At 43.4% G+C, this 24,207-nt stretch overlaps 1 protein-coding gene across 1 annotated transcript; it reads right to left on the bottom strand.

Annotated features, from left to right (window-relative positions):
• Positions 1-1,239: 1,239 nt before the first annotated feature.
• LOC139418971 (uncharacterized) lies at positions 1,240-22,997 on the bottom strand. The gene is made up of 6 exons (XM_071168769.1): positions 22,518-22,997; positions 22,051-22,181; positions 18,448-18,633; positions 6,813-6,974; positions 6,280-6,394; positions 1,240-2,674 (listed from the first exon to the last, which is right to left on the bottom strand). The coding sequence occupies exons 1-6, from the start codon at positions 22,798-22,800 to the stop codon at positions 1,626-1,628; spliced, it is 1,926 nt and encodes a 641-aa protein (XP_071024870.1). The 5' UTR covers positions 22,801-22,997; the 3' UTR covers positions 1,240-1,625.
• Between the last annotated feature and the right edge of the window lie 1,210 nt (positions 22,998-24,207).

Genomic DNA, 24,207 nt, shown 5'->3' with positions numbered 1-24,207 from the left:
AATGTAAAAAGTATTTCGCTGGGAAATTGTTTATTGAATCCATTTTAGAATAAGGTTGTAACGTAACAAAATGTGGAAAAGGTCAAAGGGTCTGAATGCTTTCCGAAGGCACTATATGTACTGACATCCACCAATCAGGCCTTTATGTTAGTGGCCAGACGGAAGCCACTCCTGGTACTGTATGTACAACTGATAATGCAAACAATCATGCACACTACATTTTGTCTGTAATATATTTTTCATTATGTGTCAGACCCCATTAATGCCAACTGTCACCAATGGCATCGGCTAATGGGGATCCTAATCAAATCAAACAGGAAAGGGTTGTCAGACTCCATCCCACCAACCATCAGTATACTAATTATTTCCTCAGTTCACCTCATCATGCAGTTCCCTACTACATCCAAAACCAACAGTAGTGTGAGGGGATGACAGAGGCTCGCCTCATAGGAGACTGTTGCCGATTACTGCCCAGGTGTGGTGGTCTTTCAGGCACTTATTGCTGCCGATGCATCACCGAGGTGGTGGATGTTCCAGCCTACCTACAGAGGAGGAGGAGGAGGTGTGTACTGCAGAGACAGATGTGCCTGATAAAGCTCCGGGCCTGTCTGACTGATGTCTCCCTGTACCATCAACGCCGATTCCAGTCAAGCTACTCCTTTACTGAACTGCATTGTCATCTAGCTGTGACCCTCTTCCATGAACTGCCAGCTCCCTGAATTTGTTTTAGTTTGTTTTTTAAAAGTGGTAGGTTCTGTATGAAAAGTGCTATATGAAATAAATATATTTTCTGCTGGTATATCCTGAGGTAGCTCCTGCTCAGCTGGTTTCTCTGTGGGTTCATGAAGAGGTGTAGTCTGGTTGTCCCCCATGACCATGGTCCCCTCAGGGTTCCCCTGACCCTCCACACACCCCTCCTCCTGGAAGAGAGCGGTGATACAGATTACACAGACATACACTCCCTCAGATAAACACACTTTCAACATGGCGTGTTTACCGACCCCCACTATGTTAGTCCTATCTATCTAGTCCTATACTGTAGTTACAGAATGACATTATGGTGGACATACATGTGATGTGGGTAAATGAGTCAGCTATGATAAGTGAGAATTCCTCAGACAAACGCGACTGAACTATTTTGATGTGTGTGTAGATATTTCAGTAAGTATGGTAAAGAGCTGATGTGTATGCAGAATAAGGTGAGATCAGATGGGACGCATATTAGAGTCTCATATAAAGTCTTAATGAAAAGTCCCATTGTGTTTATTAAACAGATTTAAATACACCACATGAAAACCACAAATATTAATAAAAAATAAATCAGCATGAACTTGATGAACTGCATTCATTTTCTCATTAAGTTTAAGGGTAAATAATAAAATGAATGTGAACATCATATATATAGCCTACACAGTACAAACACTATGTAACAGACTTTTTAGGCTCATACAATGTCTGAATGCAATATTTTACCCAGGAATATTCAACACTGAAATATGCTACTATTGTTATTCCAAATGCATCGGTGGCTCTTTTCTGCTGACAACAATGAAAATGAATCTGTCTTTAATGCATGATTTGATCTAAACATCAGAAGCTATCAAGAGGAATGGTTACTTCCCATGTTATAGAGTGGGATGGTTTTTCTGCTGGTGTATCCTGAGGTAGCTCCTCTCTGAGAACCTCTTCCCGCATTGTGTACAGGCGAACGGCCTTTCTCCCATGTGGACCTTCAGGTGCATCTTCAGCTGGTCCTGGCGGGTGAACCTCTTCTCACACTGGAGGCAGCTGTAGGGTTTCTCTCCTGTGTGGACCCTCTGGTGCCTCTTCAGGTCACCAGCCTGGGCGAAGCGCATGTGACACTGGGTACAGCTAAACGGTTTCTCCCCTGTGTGGACTCTCTGGTGTCTCTTCAGGCTGAACGAGTGAGAGAAACTGGCTCGGCACAGGTGGCAGCCAAATTGTTTCTCCCCCGTGTGCACCCTCTGGTGGATCTCTACCTGTTTGGAGAAACTGAAGACTTTCCCACAGAACGAACACGGGAAGCGCTTCTCTATGGCGATATCACCTTTACTGATTCCATCTCTACTATTTTCATTTGTCAATGAGCTTGTATAGCCATTTAGTGTTGAGGCACTGGCATTGTCTGAGTTCTGGTTTAACATTAGGAGAGTTTGAGGAGGACGAAGGCCAGGGAGTGTCTGTGTTGTCACAGGGTCCATGTTCCAGTTGATAGATCCTATAGAAGGCAGGCTGAAGGCAGCACCTGTTGGGGGGTTAACCTGAGTTGCCATCAGTCTCTCTGAATCACAACTATAGGAGCAGGACGGAGCATTGCTAGCGAAGTCTGTATCTGTTCGCTCTCGCTGCATACTTACATCACCTCGTCCCCGCGGACCAAATCTACGCCTTAGACTAGTCTCAGCCAGTCTGTTGTCTTGGAGACTAAGTTTGGATGTTGTTTTGTGTTCCACTGTCGGTTTCTGGTTGAGGTTAACAGTGTTGTTCCACAGCCCAGAGTTGAGGACGCTGTCCCAGCCACTGACCTCCACTATGTCGCTTCTGGTCCTGGCCTGCTCAGTGATGTTGTCCCCTGGGCCCTTGGCTGCACCCATCTGGGTCTGGGAATCCAAGCTGGCCGCCCAGTCTCCTCTGTTAGCCTCCAGCCAACAACCTACATGAAAAGGTTAGAAAATAGACTTTACAACCATGGCAGAGAAAATGCTATATATTTAGGTTTTTTTTGTCAATTACCTGATCAAGTTCATACATTGTGTTTAAAAAAAAATGTAAACTTAAGTTGTATTAATTTAATTTTAAGAAGGAAGAATAAATAATAGCAAGGTGCATCACTATTCCCATTGAAGTATATCTATGCAGGTAGCCTAGTGGTTAGAGCGTTGAGCCAGTAACCGAAAGGTGACAAGGTAAAAATCTGTCGTTCTGCCCTAGAGCAAGGCAGTTAACCCACTTTTCCCAGGGCGCCGAAGACGTGGATGACGATTTAAGGCAGCCTCCACACCTCTCTGATTCAGTCAGTTGAATGCCTTCAACTGATAAGTGTATTCCGCATTTAACCCAACCCCTCTGAATCAGAGAGATGCGGGTGGGGGGGGCTGCCTAATCGAAGACGTGGATGCTATTATTTATTCTTAATTCATAAAATTTAATCAATACAACTTATGTTTACATAAAACACACTTTATAAAAGTATGAACTTTCCCTTTTATTATGTACACTACATGACCAAAAGTATGTGGACACCTGCTCGTAAACATCTTATTCCAAAATCATGGGCAATTAATATGGAGCTGGTCCCCCACCCCCCTCCTCCACTCTTCTGGGAAGGCTTTCCTCTAGGGGATTTTTTTATATTTTATTTATTATTATTATTTTGTTATTTAAACATTTTTTTTTTTTTTTTTTTTAAATCGTCCAATGTTGGGCGATTAGGCCTAGTTTGCAGTTGGCGTTCCAATTCATCCCAAAGGTGTTCGATGGGGTTGAGGTCAGGGCTACACTGTACAGTTGAAGTCGGAAGTTTACATACACCTTAGCCAAATACAATTAAACCCAGTTGTTCACAACTCCTAACATTTAATTATAGTAAAAATTCCCTGTCTATGGTCAGTTAGGATCACCACTTTATTTTAAGAATGTGAAATGTCAGAATAATAGTAGAGATTTATTTCAGCTTGTATTCCTTTCATCACATTCCCAGTGCGTCAGAAGTTTACATACACTCAATTAGTATTTGGAAGCATTGCCTTAAACAATTTAAACTTGGGTCAAACGTTTCAGGTAGCCTTCCACAAGCCTCCCACAATAAGTTGGTGAATTTTGGCCCATTCCTCCTGACAGAGCTGGTGTAACCGAGTCAGGTTTGTAGGCCTCCTTGCTCACACACACTTTCTCAGTTCTGCCCACAAATGTTCTATAGGATTGAGGTCAGGGCTTTGTGATGGCCACTCCAATACCTTGACTTTGTTGTCCTTAAGCCATTTTGCCACAACTTTGGAAGTATGCTTGGGGTCATTGTCCATTTGGAAGACCCATTTGCGACCAAACTTTAACTTCCAGACTGATGTCTTGAGATGTTGCTTCAATATATCCACATAATTTTCCTACCTCATGATGCCATCTATTTTGTGAAGTGCACCAGTCCCTCCTGCAGCAAAGCACCCTCACAACATGATGGGATGGTGTTCTTCGGCTTGCAAGCCTCCCCCTATTTCATCCAAACGTAACGATGGTCATTATGGCCGACCAGTTCTATTTTTGTTTCATCAGATCAGAGGAGACTTCTCCAAAAAGTACGATCTTTATCCCCAAGTGTAGTTGCAAACCGTAGTCTGGCTTTTTTTATGGCGGTTTTGGAGCAGTGGCTTCTTCCTTGCTGAGCGGCCTTTCAGGTTATGTCGATATAGGACTCCTTTTACTGTGGGATATAGATACTTTTGTACCTGTGTTACGCACGCCTCTATGAAGAGGGAACGCAACACCCTGCTACAACTAAACTCTCCGTGAAGTGAAAAAGGTATGGACTGTAGGTGCAAGTAAGGATGACAACAGGCAGAATGTGGTACCGTTTTACAAGGACTTTATTCCTTTACACGGTAATATGGGGAAAAGGGGCTGGACGGAACCAAAGCAAAGAAAGTAAATCTCAAAGCCCCCTCTCCTATCTTACCTGCCTACCCACTACTTACCTAATTTAGCACCACCTGGTGCCCTAACCAAAATACAGGGGTTGGTCCGCCCAGGTCTTACCTAGTGTGCCTAGACAATGAATATACTACGGGTATATGTATGCCCGCGGGCCTCTTGCCTAAGCACTCCCAAGGTGCCTTCCCCTTCCCCCCTGGGAACAAATGAAACAGAATATTAAACAATTTCACAAACAAACTAAGCAAACAAAGGACATCAACTAAGCTCTACCTGAGCAACAAAACATACCAACTTCCCATCAAAATCAACTTCTAGCAAAATCTCTCTGCAATGACCTCCCAGCAAATCTCCCTCCCCTGAACAGAACACTGGCTTTTATATAGCTTCAGAATGAATGTGTAACTGGAGACAGCTGTGTCTTGACGAGGGGGCGGGGTCAGCTCTCCAATTAGCCCTGGAGTCGACCAATCAGCTGCTTGAGGGATTTCAGGAAGCCATTTCCTGAAATTAACACATGTAAATACACAAACTACAACACATAATCTGGGGAACGTAACACCTGTTTCCTCCAGCATCTTCACAAGGTCCTTTGCTGTTGTTCTGGGAGTGATTTACACTTCGCACCAAAGTACATTCCTCTCTAGGAGACAGAACGCGTCTCCTTCCTGAGCTGTATGACAGCTGCGTGGTCCCATGGTGTTAATACTTGCATACTATTGTTTGTACAGATGAACGTGGTACCTTCAGGCTTTGCTTCCAAGGTACCTTCATTGCTCCCAAGGATAAACCAGACTTGTTGAGGTCTACAATTTTTTTCTGAGGTCTTTGCTGATTTCTTTTGATGTTCCCATGATGTCAAGCAAAGAGGCACTGGCTTTGAAGGTAGGCCTTGAAATACATCCACAGGTACACCTCCAGTTGACTCAAAATCAGAAGCTTCTAAAGCCATGACATGATTTTCTGGAATTTTCCAAGGTGTTTAAAGGCATAGTCAACTTAATGTTTGTAAACTTCTGACCCACTGGAATTGTGATACAGTGAATTATAAGTGAAATAATTTGTCTGTAAACAATTGTTGGAAAAATTACTTGTCATAAACAAAGTTGACCGACTTGCCAAAACTATAGTTTGTTAACAAGAAATTTGTGGAATGGTTGAAAAACGAGTTTGACTCCAACCTATGTAAACTTCCGACTTCAACTGTATGTGCAGGCCAGTCAAGTTCTTCCACACGATCGAGGAACCATTTCTGTATGAACCTCGCTTTGTGCACTAGGCATTGTCATGCTGAAACAGGAAATTACATTCCCCAAACTGTTGCCACAATGTTGAATGCTCAGAATCGTTTAGTATTGTATGCTGTAGCGTTACGATTTCCCTTCTCTGGAACTAATAGGCCTAGCCTGAACCATGAAAACACCCCCAGACCATTAGTACTCCTGCACCAAACGTTACACTTGGCACTATGCATAATCCAATGGTGGCGAGCTTTACACCACTCCAGCCGACGCTTGGCATTGCGCCTGGTGATCTTAGGTCAGCCACGGGTGTGGTTGAAATAGCAAAAATCCTCACATACACTATACATACACAAAAGTATGTCGCCCTTACCTTGCTCCCCCATCTTTAGTCCACTCAGCAGGTCAATGCTCTCTGGTCCGTCTTCTATTGTCTCCTCTTTCACCAGCAGCAGATCAGGCTTCCTATCCTCCATGTTGTTTACTGACTGCAAGAAGAAATAAGGTTGGGTTTAGTTGACACTATTTGGGTTGGAATTGGATCTTTCAAAGGCATGTCAAGACCAGGGCTGGTATCCAGAAAGTGTCTCATAGTAGGAGTGCCAATCTAGGGTGGCGCATCGGTCTTAGGCACTGCATTGCAGTGCTAGAGGCATCACTACAGACCCTGGTTCAATCCTGGGCTGTATCACAACCAGCTGTGATCGGGAGGGTGGCGCATAATTGGCCAGGGTCGTCTGGGTTTGGCTGTCATTGTAAATAAGAATTTGTTCTTAACTGACTTGCCTAGTTGAATAAAGGATCTGTCCATATAATTTTATTAATTATGATCTACAAGACAAAACTGATCTTAGATCAACACTCCTCTGACCTAGTACCATTCAAACAGTAGTTCAGTGGGCTCACCTCAGTGAGACTGTGTGTGGTCCTGTTCTGCTCAGCTGGTTCCTCTGTGGGTTCAGGAGGTGTAGTCTGGTTGTCCTTCATGACGATGGTCCCCTCACGGTTCCCCAGACCCTCCTCACAGCCCTCCTCCTTCACCAGCAGCACCTCCAGACCCTCCTCCTCCTGGAAGAGACAGGTGATACAGACATACACTTGAAAAAATCGGAATAAAACAAGGGGGGTCAATGCAAATAGTCTGGGTAGCCTTTTGGTCCCAGATTTGGCTCTCCTGTATCACTTGTCCTGAGGTAGCAGAGAGAACAGTCTGACTTGGGTAGCCTTCATCTGACACCGCCTGGTATAGAGGTCCTGGATGTCAGGGAGCTCGCCCCCAGTAATGTACTGGGCTGTACGCACTACCCTCTGTAGCACCTTGCGGTCTTGCTGCCGAGCAGTTTCCATACCAAGCCGTGATGCAACCAGTCACGATGCGCTCGATGGTGCAGCTGCATAACTTTTTGAGGATCTGAGGACCCATTCAAAATCTTTTCAGTCTCCTGAGGGGAAATAGGTGTGGTTGTGCCTTCCTCACAACTGTGTTAGTGTGTTTGGACACCAAGGAACTTCAAGCTTTCAACCTTCTTTACTACAGCCTTGTTAATACGAATGGGGGTGTGCTCGGCTCTCCTTTTCCTGTAGTCCACGATCAGCTCCTTTGTCTTGCTCACATTGAGGGAGAAGTTTTTGTCCTAGCACCACACTGTCGGGTCTCTAACAACCTCCCTATAGGTGTGGTACTCATTGCGCGGTCCGGTCCGCAGGCCCCTTAATTTGCAGCTTGCGGTGATTTTCCATTCATAATACATAATATTGATACAATTTCAATTCAATGTGTTTAATGCGGGCCTGAATCACTTCATTGAATATATATATATATATCCCTGGACGGCAGATAGATGGCAGTATAGCGCAGCTGTTGAACAGAAAGGCCGAAATAGAAGGCAACTGCTCAGCTACAGTGATCGACACATTAGTTTGCTACTAGCTAATGTTGCAGTCTGGTTGACATGGATCAACTTATTGTAAAAGAAACGTAAATCTATTGACAATGAAAATGAGGAAGAGGAGCTGGAGAATAATGTGACAGCTATTGAATGAACAACCACTGGAGAACCAGGTAAATCGGGAAGAAGGCGGTGGGGAAATGCAGCTAGCTAACGTGGCTCCGGTGGCTTAGAGAAGGATACGGTCGATTCAAGAAAAACAAAGTTCCAAGAGAAATGGACAGAAGTATTGTTTTGTACTGCATGATGGAACTAGCTCAAACGGCAGTCAATCGACAGAGGCAACATATGCGATTGCTTGGATACTCGCGAGAAACAAGGCGGCGGAGATTGTCAAAATGTTTTTTGGCCTCAGCCAAAATATTGTATGCTGGTTTCACAAACAAGGGAGCTATTTTAAAGCAAATTAAGGGACTGCAACTCTCAGACTCGACCATAAGACGCATAGAAGACATCGGTAAGCAAGTGATTACTGATACATCAGTGGCGTCGTGTTTTAGTATTGCGCTTGACGAAAGCACTGATGTAAGTGGCATTGCCCAATTGTGTGTTTGGGTCCGCTTCCCTTAAAACAAGTCGTTCAGAGAGGAACTTATGTTTACTGCCCCTTCAGGGACAAACACGAGGAGAGGATATTCTGAAAGCCATTGTCATATTTTTTGCTGATAATAATATTACTGGTCAAATCTGGCATCTGTGTGCAATGACGGCGCACCAAACATGCGAGGGAAGGAGAAGGGACTCAGAGGCCTGATGAGAAAGAGATGATATTCCCGAATTTGTTACGTTTCATTGTATCATTCATCGTGAAGCACTTGTGGCTAAACTCAAAGACTGACTTACAAAATGTGATGCAGCAAGTTGTGCGCATGGTGAACATTATTATTGCGAGGGCAGGGGCGAAAATTTGAAATCAACTTGAGGGGACAATTACATTACATTTTCTCAAGAGCAATTCCTGAGGGGGGACACCAAAAGTAGTGCTGTAACACAGCCTACGTTGTAATATGTTAAATGAATATTGAAGAACCATAATTACTACTACTACTGGATAATTGATAGGTACAGTAGTTAACTGAAGGGTTGTCCCAACTTGTTAAAATGTTTAAATCATTATAATACTACTACTAATAATAGTTACAGCAGTGTTCCTTATCAGTCCAGTATGTATGCAGGTGTTTGTATTTACAACCAGCAATACCAAGCATGGCCAGTAGGTGGTAATGGTACTGTACACTGTATGGGTGCAGGTTTCATAAATACAATGAACATGGTGCGATCTCATCTCAAAGAATCTCCATTGAGAACCATCACAAAGTTGGTCTCCGCACTGAACTGACCTTTTTTTATTTATCTTTTTCTTATTCATTTATATAGTCATTAATTATGTGCCACTGGTTTGAGTCTATTACAACATCTTTACAAGAACAAAATGCTCAGAATAAGTACAGTTCTAAAAGCAAAATAACTACTTCAATGAAAAACCCAAACAAATCAACCAAAATACTTAGTTATTGTTCAGTCAGTGTCTCAACTCTTCAAACAACAGCTATGGACAAGTATGTCACAAAGTATGCAATTTTAAATTAAAGAAATAATTAGTAAGTGTACTGTCATGTACGAAAAACTACTAAACAAAATAACAAATATCATACTATACACCAGGGGTTCTCAAACAGGGTATGTGGACCCCTAGGTGTCCCTGGTGTAATGGCAAGGGGTCCATGAAATAAAAGTGTAATGAATGTATTCAGCAGCACAAGGATTCCACTAACTTTACATATAATATAGAGGGGGTGGAGGTCCCTGAGGACCACTCAAAACCTTGCCTGCCTTTCCTCATAATATGGTGGCGTTCCAGTACTCAAAAAAGGTTGAGAACCACTGCTATACACACTACTGAACAAAAGAACCGAACATTTGTTTGAGGGTTTCAATGGATCCAACAAATTGCTGGCAGATATTTTCCCTCAAGACTGTCCAGCCTGTCTTTATGTACATTACAGACAAAATTCTGATCAGCACCTCAACTTGGTCAACCAACCCCCTCACCTCCACTGGAAGCCCCCTGAGGACCTCTTGCTGCCTCTCAACTACTGCTACAGGGGTATTTGTTTTGCGAAAGAGAGGCAACTGCACTGAAAGAGAATCTATGTTTAGCTCAGGGTACTGATCTAGAGACTCATCCAACTCCCCCGTGAGAAGCACTCTTTCCAACTTTTGCAGAATGTTTAGACTGTCCTGGTCAAAACTGTCGCCAAACTGAACCTCCACACCATCCAACACTTAAAAAAATTCTGCCCTATAGTGATCCACTGCTTTGCCAGCAAATCGTCTTGAGTGTGTCTCAATGGATTCAATGGAGTCAATCAATGTTGTTGCTTTCTCATACAGTGCAAGGTATCTTTCGTCATTTCTGCTGTTTACCCCACCCGCTGGATAACTGGACACTGATTGGATTTAGCTGGTGTGCTGTTACAGTTACACAGTGGCGGTGGGTTTGGCAGTTTTGATGTGCTGTGAATTTTACAATGGCTTTTCTCCAGTTCCTAAATCCTGCACTAATGAAGGCAGCATCTGCTCTTTGGCCAAAAGATGGCTGGCTTGAAAACCCTTGGCTACAGTGAAAACAACACTCCTTTTATTGGTGGATTATAATGTAGCCAGGGGAAATTGCGAAACCATCTCTCTTGAAATGTCACCACTCTGTTGGCAAGAGTGTGCGGTTCTATAAATTGCGGGTGTGGCTGATATGGTTTTGTGCCATCACTGAGGTAACTGAACAATGCTGTGCCACCTCCCCTATACTGGTGCAGCTGGCAACAAGGTTGACACCTGGTCTGCCGTGGCTGTGCCACTGTCCCCTATACTGGTGCAGCTGGCAACAAGGTTGACACCTTGTCTGCCGTGGCTGTGCCACTGTCCCCTATACTGGTGCAGCTGGCAACAAGGTTGACACCTGGTCCTGCCGTGGCTGTGACACTGTCCTCTGAAGTCTCTCTCCTTGGCTCTTTCCCTTTCACCACCCTCACTGCCTCAGTCTGTCTCCTAGAAAATAAATAAGGTGTTTGCTGTACTCCTAACTACCGGTACCCAAAACTACACAATTAATCAATACCATTGCCTTTAAAACAAATCTTAGTTCAGTCACCAGTTTAAGTTGAGAGTGGGGGTATCCATGGCATTTTTCCAATTATGTCCCTATTTTACAAGTCAAAAAAATGGAGAACCTTTCATAATGTTGCCAAACAAAGACTCAACAAACTTACCTGAGACTCCCTGTCTCTGCCAGTCTGTCCCTGCCCATCTGTCCCCAGCTCTGCTGTCTGTGTGCCCTCTGTTGCCTGATCTGCCTAATGACATCATTGTGAAACATTTCCATTATCATTTCACTTCTTTCTAATGAACATTTTATCAACTAGTCTTAGGCTACTAGGGTTCTTGCTTTGCGTTTTGGTGTACTGAAAAATACTCTACTTTTTTCTGACATTTTTCTACCTGGCAGGCTGGCTAGCTACACACACACACACACATAGTGTGTGTAGGTTATTTACAGTAGGAGATGGGCTTCTATCATTCTATATGGGCTTCGATCTAAAAGGTAGCTAGCAAATGTGAAACGGATTGCAGTGACAAGAGTTGACAGCTGTATGAGTTCACCATTTACACAACATATGCTGCAACCTTTTGTCATTTTAATATAGTTTGTTTCATATTGGCTGGCTTCCATCAATAGTTGAATTTCCAAAGCTAGCGAGCACAAATTCTGTTTCTGTGGTGTTTGCTATAATATTTGCTATCGTCAGTTTACTCCAAGATCGGCACACATGTGCTTCAAAGTCCCATAGCGACAATTTAGCTTTTGTTACGAGACCATTAAAGATATTTAAGACAATGGTAGAAGAGAGTGTAGTTCTGTTCAGTTGGGAGTTCAGTTTATCGCAGGGACTTTGAAGCACTACAGCCGCATGCTGATCTTGGAATAAACTGACGATGGCAAAGATTCCATCTTTGACGACGCCACATAAATGGAATAGGTACTAGCTAGCTTAATAGTTCATGTTTGCCCGCTAGCTCTGCAAATTCAGCTAATGTGTGTATAAACCCTGCCAACATAAAAAACAACAACATTGCTATGGCGCGATTGATTGGATTAACCTCACGTCAGTTACGTGCATTGAGTGCCTTTCAGACAGTAGATACGAACCCTCTGTTACCTGCCAGATAAGGAACTGGCAGTGGTCAAACCATTGTGAGGCAAAGGGGGTCGCAATCTTTTGAAACTTAAAAACAAACTATTAAGTGTCTAATCAGCACAAGTGCTTTCATTGCATATTATTGAAATTACATAGTTATGTTTACAGTGATATAATGGGGGGGACAAAAAAAATTCAGAGGTTGGGGGGGGGTCGTGTCCCCTCCGTCCCCCCTGGGATTTCCGCCTATGTGCGAGGGCACTGAAACACCGGCAATTCTTCGAGTTGCTGGAGGAATACCAGACAGAATAAGGCGACTTGATATTTCAGTGAGGCGAGATGGCGGTCTCGTGGCAGAGTTTTGGAAAGATTTCCTCTCTCTTCCCTCAAATCCGTGTATTTGTTGCAAGGAGAGAGAGGAGCCAGAACTGGATAATCCACAGTGGATATTAAAGCTGGCTTTTTTAACTGACGTCACCTGAACACGGTGAATCTCCAGCTCCAAGCAAAAGCTAAAACTTCTGGCAAAATGCTGTGTGTGGTCACAGCATTTCAAAATAAAAATCACCACACTGTTCATACCTGACAGTTTGTTAATTTCCCAAAACTCAGAGCAGTGACCACATCCAACCCAGACATACTGCAATATTTTAGCTATGATGCATTTGTGCCTGTGTTGGAAGAGCTGAAGTTTCAGTCAAGATTCAAGATACAAGGAGTACAAGTTGTTCAACTTCATTGAGAACCCCTTTCATGTGCCAGTGTTATCTCTGACCCCAGTCATCACAGCCCTCTGTCCTGACCGTGCTGGAATAAACACAGAGAAACAGACTGACCAATGCACACCTGTATTGCCTCACAAGGATAGCAACAGACTATAAATTTAGAATGAATTCAGTCAAGGGGCAGAAGGGACATTTTCACTCATCCAACTACTGAGGTAACACTTAATATGGGTCATATACATGTGATGTAGCCTATTTTATGTGTGTATGTATATATTTGTGATGTGCTGTACATCAAATCAGTTGTGTGTGCTCTATTGCTCTGATTTTGCTCTGAATTGATATTGTAAGAAAAGTACAAATTAAAGATCTGTGCGGCCCTCTGAATGATTGTCTCAATCCAGTGTCCCCCTTACAAAAGATTGTGAGTAACACTGCTATATGCTGTTTAATCGTCGTCTGTGATCAGGCCTTCGATGGAGTTGCAGTCGTGGGTGAACAGGGAGTACAGGAGAGGACTAAGCACGCACCCCTAAGGGGTTGAGGGTCAGCATGGCGGATGTGTTGTTGCCCCCAGGACCACATTCAGTCCCAGGATCCTTAGTTAGTGATGAGCTTGGAGGGCAGTGTAGTGTTGAACACTGAGCTGTAGTCAATGACCAGCATTCTCACATAGGTGTTACTTTTGACTAGGTGGGAAAGTTGAATGTTAACTTGTTTAAAGGTCTTACATGGGCTACGGAGAGTGTGATCAAACTTGTCACCTGGAACAGCTAGTTCATTGCATGGTTCAGTATTGCTTGCCTCGAAGTGAGCATAGAAGGTAGGCTCGCGTCACTGGGCAGCTCGTGGCTGTTTCACTTTGTAATCCCTGATAGTTTGTAAGCCGACAAGCGTCAGAGCCAGTGAATTAGGATTCTCTTAGTCCTGTCTTGACACTTTGCCTGTTTGATGGTTCGTCGTAGGGCGTAGTGGGATTTCTTATTAGTGTCCCGCTCCATGGAAGCAGCAGCTCTAGCCTTTAGCTCATTGTTGATGTTGCCTGTAATCCATTGCTTCTGGTTAGGATCTATACAATCGGTCACTGGGGACGATGTCGTAGATGCACTTACTAATGAAGCCGGTGGCTGATGTGGTAAACTCCTCAATGCCATCGGAGAAATCCCAGAAAATCTTCCAGTCTGTGCTAGCGAAACAGTCCTGTAGCTTAGTATCCGCTTCATCGGACCACTTCCGATGTGTTTTGGCTAGTAAACTGGAATCATTAGGCTAGTTCTGGTGAGATTTGCTAAATGGATGGTGAGGGAGAGCTTGTACACGTCTCCGTGTGTGGAGTAGCTGAGTTTTTTTCCCTCCCTAGTTGCACGTGACATGCTCAAAGAAATTAGGTCAAACAGATCAGTTTTCCTGCATTAAAGTCCCTGGCCACTAGGAGCACCGCCTCTTGATCAGCATTTTCCTGTTTGCTTATGGCCGTTTTCAGCTTGTTGAGTGCTGTCTTAGTGCCAGTAGCGGTTTGTGGTTGTAAATAGACAGCTACGAAGAATATATACACTGAACAAAAATATAAACACAACATGTAAAGTGTTGGTCCTATGTTTCATGAGCTGAAATAAAATATCCTAGAAATGTTCCATATGCACAAACAGCTTATTTCTTAGATTTTGTGCACAAATCCCTGTTAGTAAGCATTCCTCCTTTGCCAAACCATCCACCTGGCAGGTGTGGCATATCAAGAAGTTGATTAAACAGCACAATTACACAGGTGCACCTTGTGCTGTGGACAAAAGGCCACTAAAATGTGCCATTTTGTTACACAACACAATGCCACAAATGTCTCAAGTTGAGGGAACATGCAATTAGCATGGTGACTGCAGGAATGTCCATGTGTGTGTCGTGTGCAATTCTCTTTATAAATAAAGAGACACAGACCACCCCCCCTGGTCTTACCGGAAGCTGCTGTTCTGTCTTCCCGATGCACGGAAAATCCAGCTAACTGTATATTATCCATGTCCTTGTTCAGCTACGACTCTGTGAAACATAGGATATCGTTTTTAATGTCTTGTTGATAGTCTCGAACGGGGCTCATCCAGTTTATTCTCCAGTGATTGCACGTTCGCAAGTAGAGTAAAGGCGGATTATACACTCGTCGACGCAGTCTCACCAGGAATCTGACTCGCCAACCCCTGGAACCCCTCTAATTACGAATGATGGGGATTTTGGCCTGGTCCAGGAAGAATAGTATATCCTTTGTGTCTGACTCCTTAAAGAAAAATTATTGGCCAGATCGAGCTAAGTAATTTCTGTTCTGAGGTAAAAGAAGCTATTTTCGGTCATAGGAAACGATAGCGGAAACATTACGTACAAAAAAAGTTAAATGCAAATTGGTCAGGAGCCCGTAAAAGGGCGGCCATCCCCCTCTGGCAACATTCTCATTTAGTAGGTGTATATTGATAACACACTGTCGTGTTCATGCAGAATAGGGTGAGATGTATACTAAAGAGTCACAATGAGAAAAATGTCTTACTCACAGTTCAGACGCCAAACTTATGGCGAGTTAAACTGAATAGAAATGAAGAACAGGCTGACACGGTTAAGAGCTTTGCTTGATGTACCGATTGGTTTCATACAACCCCTCAACACTGCAGTAAATTTCCTTGTTGGTTTTGGGTCAAATTCAGGCTTAACAAAAGTCACACAAGTCCTCCACCTGCAGATCCGAGACCATGATTACACAGGAGGCTGGAATGGCATCAACCACATGTATTTGATACCATTCCACTGATTCCGCTCCAGCCATTACCACAAGCCCGTGCTCCCCAATTAAGGTGCCACCAACCTCCTGTGCATGATTGTGCTTCCGTTGTGAGTGTGGAGCAACCTTCATTAGCATGTAATTAACATACCTTAATATGCAATACCATTTCTCCCGAGTGGAAGAACAGCACTCTGGCGCCCTCTGCATGAAACAGAGGCGTGCTTCACGTGCACCACGCCGAAAGAGTGGCAGAGGCTGCTGAACTATCGGCAACATTTAGACGAGGCGTACTTGATGGTTTCAGACGGCACTCTAGCCCCACTCTTCCAAAGACAGTGACATTTTTTGTTCGGTGGGTGATGGGTGTTTGAACAAGGGCTTAGAATGAAAACTTACTTTGTGTTTATTAAACATAAACAAGATTTAAATACACCATATGTAATCCACACATATACAGGTCTCAACTACAAATCTCCATGATACACTGCATTCCCTTTCTCATTAAAAGTGTCTTTGGGGGAAAAACCTTAGCTGAATGGAGGTAATGAAATAGGCATTTGTGAACATCATATACAATGCCTTTGTAAAATATTCAGACCCCTTGACTTTTTCCACATTACAGCCTTATAATAACATTTATTCAATTGTATTTTTCCCTCAATCTACACACAATACCCCATAATGACAAAGCAAAAATAGTTAACATTTTTGCTGAGCACCTTTGGCAGCAATTACAGCCGAGTCTACTTGGGTATGACACTACAAGCTTGGCACACCTGTATTTGGGGAGTTTCTCCCATTCTTTGCAGACCCTCAAGCGCTGTCAGGTTGGATGGGGAGCATCGCTGCACAGCTATTTTCAGGTCTCTCCAGAGATGTTTGATCAGGTTCAAGTCCGGGCTCTGGCTGGACCACTCCAAGGACATTCAGAGACTTGTCCCGAAGCCACTCCTGCTTTGTCTTGGCTGTGTGCTTATGGTCGTTGTCCTGTTGGAAGATGAACCTTCACCCCAGTCTGAGGTCCTGAGCACCCTGGAGCAGGTTTTCATCAAGAATCTCTTTGTACTCTGCTCCGTTCATCTTTCTCCCAGTCCCTGCCGCTGAAAAACATCCCCGTGGTGGTTCCAAACTTCTTCCATTTAAGAATAATGGAGGCCACTGTGTTCTTGGGAACCTTCAACGCTGCAGACATTTTTTGATACCCTTCCACAGATCTGTACCTCTACACAACGCTGTCTCTGAGCTCTACGGACAATTCCTTCGAACTCGTGGCTTGGTTTTTGCTCTGACATACACTGTCAACTGTGGGACCTTACATAGACAGGTGTGCGCCTTTCCAAATCATGTCCAATCAATTGAATTTACCACAGGTAGACTCCAATTCAATTGTAGGCATGTCAAGGCTGATCAATGGAAACACGATGCACCTGAGCTCAATTTCAAGTCTCATAGCAAAGGTTCTGAATACTTAAGTAAATAAGGTATCTGTCTTTATTTTTAATACATTTGCAAAAATTTCTAAAAAACTTGTGGTTATGGGGTATTGTATGTAGATTGAGGATTTTTTAAATCCATTTTAGAATAAGGCTGTAACACAACAAAATGTGGAAAAAGGGGTCTGAGTACTTTGAAGGCACTCTAGCCTACATAGTACAAACACAATATATAACAGACTTCTTAGGCTTACATATATGCCTTATATATCACACAATGTCTGGATGTAATATTCTACCCAGGAACATTTAAACACTGAAATCTGTTACTCTTGTTATTCCAAATGCATCTATGGATCCATTCTGCTGACAATGAAAATGAATTGTCTTTAATGCAAGATTTGATCTAAACGTCAGAAGCTATCGAATATAATAGTTACTTTCTATGTTATAGAGTGGAATGGTTTTTCTGCTGGTGTATCCTGAGGTAGCTCCTCTCTGAGAACATCTTCCCGCAGTCCGTACAGGCGAACGGCCTCTCTCCTGTGTGGACCTTCAAGTGCCTCTTCAGATGGTGCTGGTGGGAAAACCTCTTCTCACACTGGGGGCAGCTGAAGGGTTTCTCCCCTGTGTGGACCCTCTGGTGCCTCTTTAGGGTGCCTGCCTCCGCAAAGCGCATGTGACATTGTGTGCAGCTGAAGGGCTTCTCTCCTGTGTGGACCCTCTGGTGGATCTCCACCTTCTGGGGGCAGCTGAAGCCTTTGTTACAGAACATGCAGAGGAACCGCTTCTCTTTACTATTACCTGATGTTGCTCCCCTTTCCTGAACCTGGGCTCTAGCACTGTCGTTTGAGTTCAATACCTGATCGAAAAGGATGCGGCCGTGTGAATCGGAAGGCCCCATCGACGTGGACACTGGGTTGCGATCCCTGAACATGTGTAAAGGGGAGTGGGTCGCAACATTTGGATTTGTCTCGAAGCTTTCCCTGTAGTCTAAGAAATCTCTGCTCTGTGAGTGTCCGTCTCCTAGGTGATGATCTGCATTCCATGTGGGAGGAACGTCGCCCTCCACTTTCACAGTCACCTCATCTACAACCAGACCCTCCCCTTTCTTATCAAGGAACCCTTCAGAGTATACACTACTACTGTACCGGTTCCAGTCCCCTCTAGACAGATCAGTCTGGGTCTCTAAACCCAAGGGCATGTTGACATGTTCCGTCTCTGTAGTGTAAGAACAAGACAGATCATCACCACCAGTGTCTAACGTATCACCATCTCCAAGGGAATTAACAGTCCCCTGGCTCTGGTGAAATACCGGTAAATACCCTGAGCCTGAAGCAGGAGGAGAGCCCAGTGGCCCCAGTCCCAGTCTCTCTGGGTCTGATCTGTGGTCAGATCCTGTGCGTGAGAGCCTTTGTGTTACAGTTAAAGTCTCCGTGTCTGTCTCTGACTTGAGGACGGCCTTCGATGTTCCACTGACCTCCGTAATGCTGCGTCGGGTCCTGGGCTGGGGCGTGGTGGCGAGGTCGTCCGTAGCTACAGGGGGCGCCACTCCAGCCGCTGCTCCAGTCTGGATGTCTCTGCTGTGTTGTGGGTCGTCTCCTTCAGTCCTCTCCTGCTTGACCAGAGACAATCCTTCAGGACCTGCAGCCTCTGAATCTGCAGACTGACAAGAAGAGAGGACTTTATTAAGGGTACATGAGTAGAAATGGATAACAATGTCGTAAGGATGTCTCACAAGCTCCCCTATGGCAAATAAATGACGATGTACATCAGTTGAGGCTACTGAGGGGAGGACGGCTCATGATAATGGCTGGAATGGAGCAAATGGAATGGCATCAAACACATGTTCAATAACATTCCACTACAGCCATTACCATGAGCCCGTCCTCCCCAATTAAGGTGCCACCAACCTCCTGTGATGTACATGTAAGTAGGGATGTGACAATACTAAAACTATGCCATAATGGGAAAAAACTTTATTACAAATTACTTTTTATTTTAGTTTACGAAAATGTGACCAGACGAGAATTCCATATGAGGCTAATTTAATTTGACATGAAGCTCTTTTTCATCAGTTTTGTCCAGTTTTGGCGCCTGAGCGCTGTACTCAGATTATTGCATGGTGTGCTTTTTCCGTAAATCTTTTTTGAAATCTGACACAGCGGTTGCATTAAGGAGAAGTTTATCTATAATTCATGCATAACACTTGTATCTTGTATCAATGTTTTATAATGAGTATTTTTGTAAATTGTGGCTCCCTGCAAAATCACCAGATGTTTTGGAAGCAAAACATTACTGAACATAACGCGCCAATGTAAACAGATTTTTGGATATAAATATGAACTTTATCGAACAAAACATACATGTATTGTGTAACATGAAGTCCTGAGTGTCATCTGATGAAGATGATCAAAGTTTAGTGATTAATTTTCTCTATATTTCTGCTTTTTGTGACTCCTCTCTTTGGCTGGAAAAATGGCTGTGTTTTTCTGTGACTAGGTGCTGACCTAACAATCGCATGATATGCTTTCTGAAATCGGACACTGGTGGGATTAACAACAAGTTTATCTTTAAAATGGTGAATAATACTTGTATGTTTGAGGAATTTTAATTGAGATTTCTGTTTGAATTTGGCACCCTGCACTTTCACTGGCTGTTGTCATATCGATCCTGTTAATGGGATTTCAGCCGTAAGAAGTTGAACACCCATGCTTGTTCAATGAACCATAAACAATTAATGAACATGCACCTGTGGAGCGGTCGTTAAGACACTAATAGCTTACAGATGATAGGCAATTAAGGTCACAAATATGAAAACATGGGACACTAAAGAGGCCTTTCTACTCACTCTGAAAAACACCAAAAGAAAGATGCCCAGGGTCCCTGATTATCTGTGTGAACGTGCCTTAGGCATGCTGCAAGGAGGCATGATGACTGCAGATGTGGCCAGGGCAATAAATTGCAGATGCCCAAGACAGCTCTACAGGGAGACAGGACAGACAGCTGATCGTCCTCGCAGTGGCAGACCACGTGTAACAACACCTGCACAGGATCGGTACAGGTACAGGATGGCAACAACAACTGCCCGCGTTACACCAGGAATGCACAATCCCTCGATCAGTGCTCAGACTGTCCACAATAGGCTGAGAGAGGCTGGACTGAGGGCTTGTTGGCCTGTTGTAAGGCAGGTTCTCACCAGACATCACCGGCAACAACGTCACCTATGGGCACAAACCCACGGACGCTGGACCAGACAGGACTGGGAAAAAAGTGCTCTTCACTGACGTGTCGCGGTTTTGTCTCATCAGGGGTGATGGTCGGATTTGCGTTTATCATTGAAGGAATGAGCGTTACACCGAGGCCTGTACTCTGGAGCAGGATCGATTTGGAGGTGGAGGGTCCGTCATGGTCTGGGGCTGTGTGTCACAGCATCATCGGACTGAGCTTGTTGTCATTGCAGGCAATCTCAGTGCTGTGCGTTACAGGGAAGACATCCTCCTCCCTCATGTGGTACCCTTCCTGCAGGCTCATCCTGACATGACCCTCCAGCATGACAATGCCACCAGCTATACTGCTCTTTCTGTGTGTGATTTTCTGCAAGACAGGAATGTCAGTGTTCTGCCATGGCCAGCGAAGAGCCCGGATCACAATCCCATTGAGCACGTCTAGGACCTGTTGGATTGGAGGGTGAGGGCTAGGTCCATTCCCCCCAGAAATGTCCTGGAACTTGCAGGTGCCTTGGTAGATGAATGGGGTAACATCTCACAGCAAGAACTGGCAAATCTGGTGCAGTCCACTTCAGCTGGCAGCCACACCAGATACTGACATACTTTTGATTTTGAGCTCCCCGTTGTTCAGGGAAACATTATTCCATTTCTGTTAGTCACATGTCTGTGGAACTTGTTCAGTTTATGTCTCAGTTGTTGAATCTTATGTTCATACAAATATTTAAAAAAGTTAAGTTTGCTGAAAATAATTGCAGTTGACAGTGGGAGGACGTTTCTTTTTTTTCTGAGTTTATTATGTGCATGATGGAAATTAAGTTAGAGGTTTGTATGAACTGTTAAATAAAACTAGTGACTAAAATAGGACTAAAATGACTGACTAAAACTACACATTAATAGGCCATTATCAATAAAATAAGGTGCAGAGAATTCGATTTACCTGCTGTGAGGCAAGGAGACCCACAGCTCCACTAAAACCATTGACAACTGCGTGCCATTTAAGGGATTGTTAAATAAATGTTATAACTGTTTGGTTTTAATATCATCACCTCTTGAAGACTAAAACAAAATATTAAATAGGTGACAAAATTAAAGGTTCTACAGATGAATCTCTCCCCCATGTTTAAGCTAGATGAATTGCAACAGCACTAGGCTACATTCAAAACAATCTCTCCCCTCCCCTGCATCCCATTTCCATGTAACATGGAGACTCCTTGAGCTTGAGCCTTTCGGTTTTAGTCAACCAGATGTAAAAACTATATTTTTTGTTATTTTAACTAGATGGTACAATGATTCCCTACACTATTCAGTGCTCTTTTTTTTCCCCCCCACATTGAATGAACAGTGTAGAATTTTAGCAAACAGGAAATGACAGAGTGGTTTCTACATTGGATGATTGCGCTGGTTTCCAATAAATAACACAGCCAAAGTCAAGACAGCTTTCCCATTTTGTTGTCAAATATAAATTCTGCCTTTTAGACTGCGATTTTGTATGTGCTCAAATTACTTTTTTTGTTACACAATGCACATTACCTTAACACTGGCCTGTGAGGATACCAGTATAGCAATATTTTTCCCAAGGGAAAAATGAAAACACCAAGCAGACTAAACTCTTTGGTCCTTTTAAAAACCTGCTGTATGTAAAATATTGTCTGTTTTATAGCTAGAAAAATAAATAGATATGACTGGATGACAACTTAATTATGTTTGTTTCCAAAAATGTGTGCTGTTTTCCTAAATAAGTTAAATACTAATGAGTATCACGATACTGGTAGCATCCCAGTATGTAAGCAAAAAATTGTTGAGGGGAGCCTTTCTGAAATAAACTGGGAGCATTTTATGTACTGTAATCTAACCTCTATTACGATAACATGCTGGGTTGCGGTTCCACTCTCCTCATCAACAGTGATTGGTTGGTCAACTCTCCATGTATTGTGTTCCGCTGGCTTCACAAAGCTCCTGTAGCCTCCAGTGAGATTTCCTTCACCTGAGAGAGTGATTGGGGGAAAGAGATGGTTAGGTACCGTCAATGCTACATTGTACAATATTGACAGTTTTGACACAGTCTAGAATTGGCAAGAATGTAAGGTAAAGTTTCACATAATTTCTTAATATACTACTTATAGATCGATTGTTATGTTCGAGGCATCTTGTATTCAATGAGTAAATCATAGTAAATCAAGAAACTTGATAGTGTCTTTCTGCAAGTTAGTTAAGTAATGTGATTCTATCCAAAAACTGACTAAGACCCAATTCTGGTTAACACATCTAAAGTCACAAGGTGTAGATGTGAACGGTGCGACAGGCCTTCTGCAAAATGTACCTCTTGCCATTCCTCTGTATCGGTCGAGGGACTTGACACTACTGGGGAAACTGGCGAGGACGCGGTCTGGCGTTGTCCTCTCTGCACGCTCCCGTGCCACCTTCAGTTCCAGTAGCTGTAGTTTCCTCCGCAATACCCTGTTTTCTTTCTGGCTTTGAGTTATTTCCAAACGAAACACTGCATAGTCGTCGTCTACAAGTTTGCAGACCTCTACCACGGCGGCATTCGCTAGAACCTCCATAATGGAGGCTATTTGAGTGTGAAAAACCATACAGTTAGCCATTGTTAGCTAACATTAGCAGCTAGCTAATGTTACCTTGATAAAATATCAACCAAGTCCCGTCTCCAACGCGACTTAGGCTACCTGGGATAATTATGTTATAATGTGCAGTTAAGAGTCATATTTTGAGTTCCAATGTGTAAATAAACGTCTAAATAACAACAATTTAAACGCTAACATGGAAGTTGTTCATGGTCACTTCCGTTTAAACTTATTCTTCACTGGTTCTGAAATGGCGGTTGGCAACCAACTTTTAGTAATGCCTTACCGCCACCAACTGGACTGGAGTGTGGAACAGAGACAGGGAATGTCTCAAATTGAACTTTACCCAATTAAACTCGGCCTTCCCCTTAAGGAAATGGAATACATCATTCAAATACAATATCACCTTAAGGGTTTCATAACAATTCAATTAAACTTGGATCTTCAATACCATTATTCCTAATAACAAATAGTCCCTTTCCCTCCAATAAAGATGGCACTGAAATATAATTTGGTCCACTGTCTCAATCTCCTCCTGGCAGTGATCACACTTCCCAGTTGGATGTATCCCTACAAATTTCTAAGTGCTGTTGAGTCTCATGAGTCCCAGTCTCAGCCTTGTGATTACGTTTACCTCTCGAGCCGAGGAACTCCCTGCCCTCACGTTTTCCTAGATCTTATACAGGTGTCTTCCCTTTCCGTCCCTATTCCACAACTCTTGCCATTTTTTTTTACCACTGCTTTTATTAATCCCTGGCCTCTGCTTTACTGAAGAGAAAGGATATTATTGGTTGGCATCTTCACTTTTGTCAGGTTTAATTTCTGAGAGTTCACCATTTGTCGACTGCTCAGGGTTTTCAATTTTATTTAATTTAAAAACAGTTTTCTAAATTCCAATGAACCACCTGCAACTAGCCATGGAAGTTTAGAAGACATGGGTTATCTTCCAAGTTGGGAATTAAGGAAGTATCGCCAAGTAAAGGTTTGTCGCAAATTATCCTGCTATGCTTTACACTGGATACATGTCTTCTCAGCAGACCTGACTTGTTCTAAAGGTGTTATAAAAAATGTGTGTTTTATGAATAGGCTGTAGGCAAAACTACATTCAGAGGGGAAATATAGTGTTACAATTCAATAACATGACAGTGTTTTGGCCATGCCAGCACACCAAACAACATGTCTGTATCATGTGAGAATGTGATCATATCCAGATGCTCAACTGAGGAACGTAGTAATAATGGAAAAAAAACACTTACCCCCAGGACACTTCAAAGAATGTTATTGCAGGTGCAGCGAAATGCAAGCCACACTAATACAATTTTCCCCTTTTGTGGACATCCCTGTGTCTGAAGATCTCTCAGGAAGGAGAAGCTCTTGTAACACAGCTTACAATTGAAGGGCCTCTCCTTAGTGTGAACAGTCTGGTGC

This window comes from Oncorhynchus clarkii, chromosome 10 (genome assembly GCF_045791955.1).
Source record: "Oncorhynchus clarkii lewisi isolate Uvic-CL-2024 chromosome 10, UVic_Ocla_1.0, whole genome shotgun sequence".
Classification (NCBI taxonomy): Eukaryota; Metazoa; Chordata; class Actinopteri; order Salmoniformes; family Salmonidae; genus Oncorhynchus; species Oncorhynchus clarkii.
This window is presented reverse-complemented; position numbering and strand designations above follow the sequence as displayed.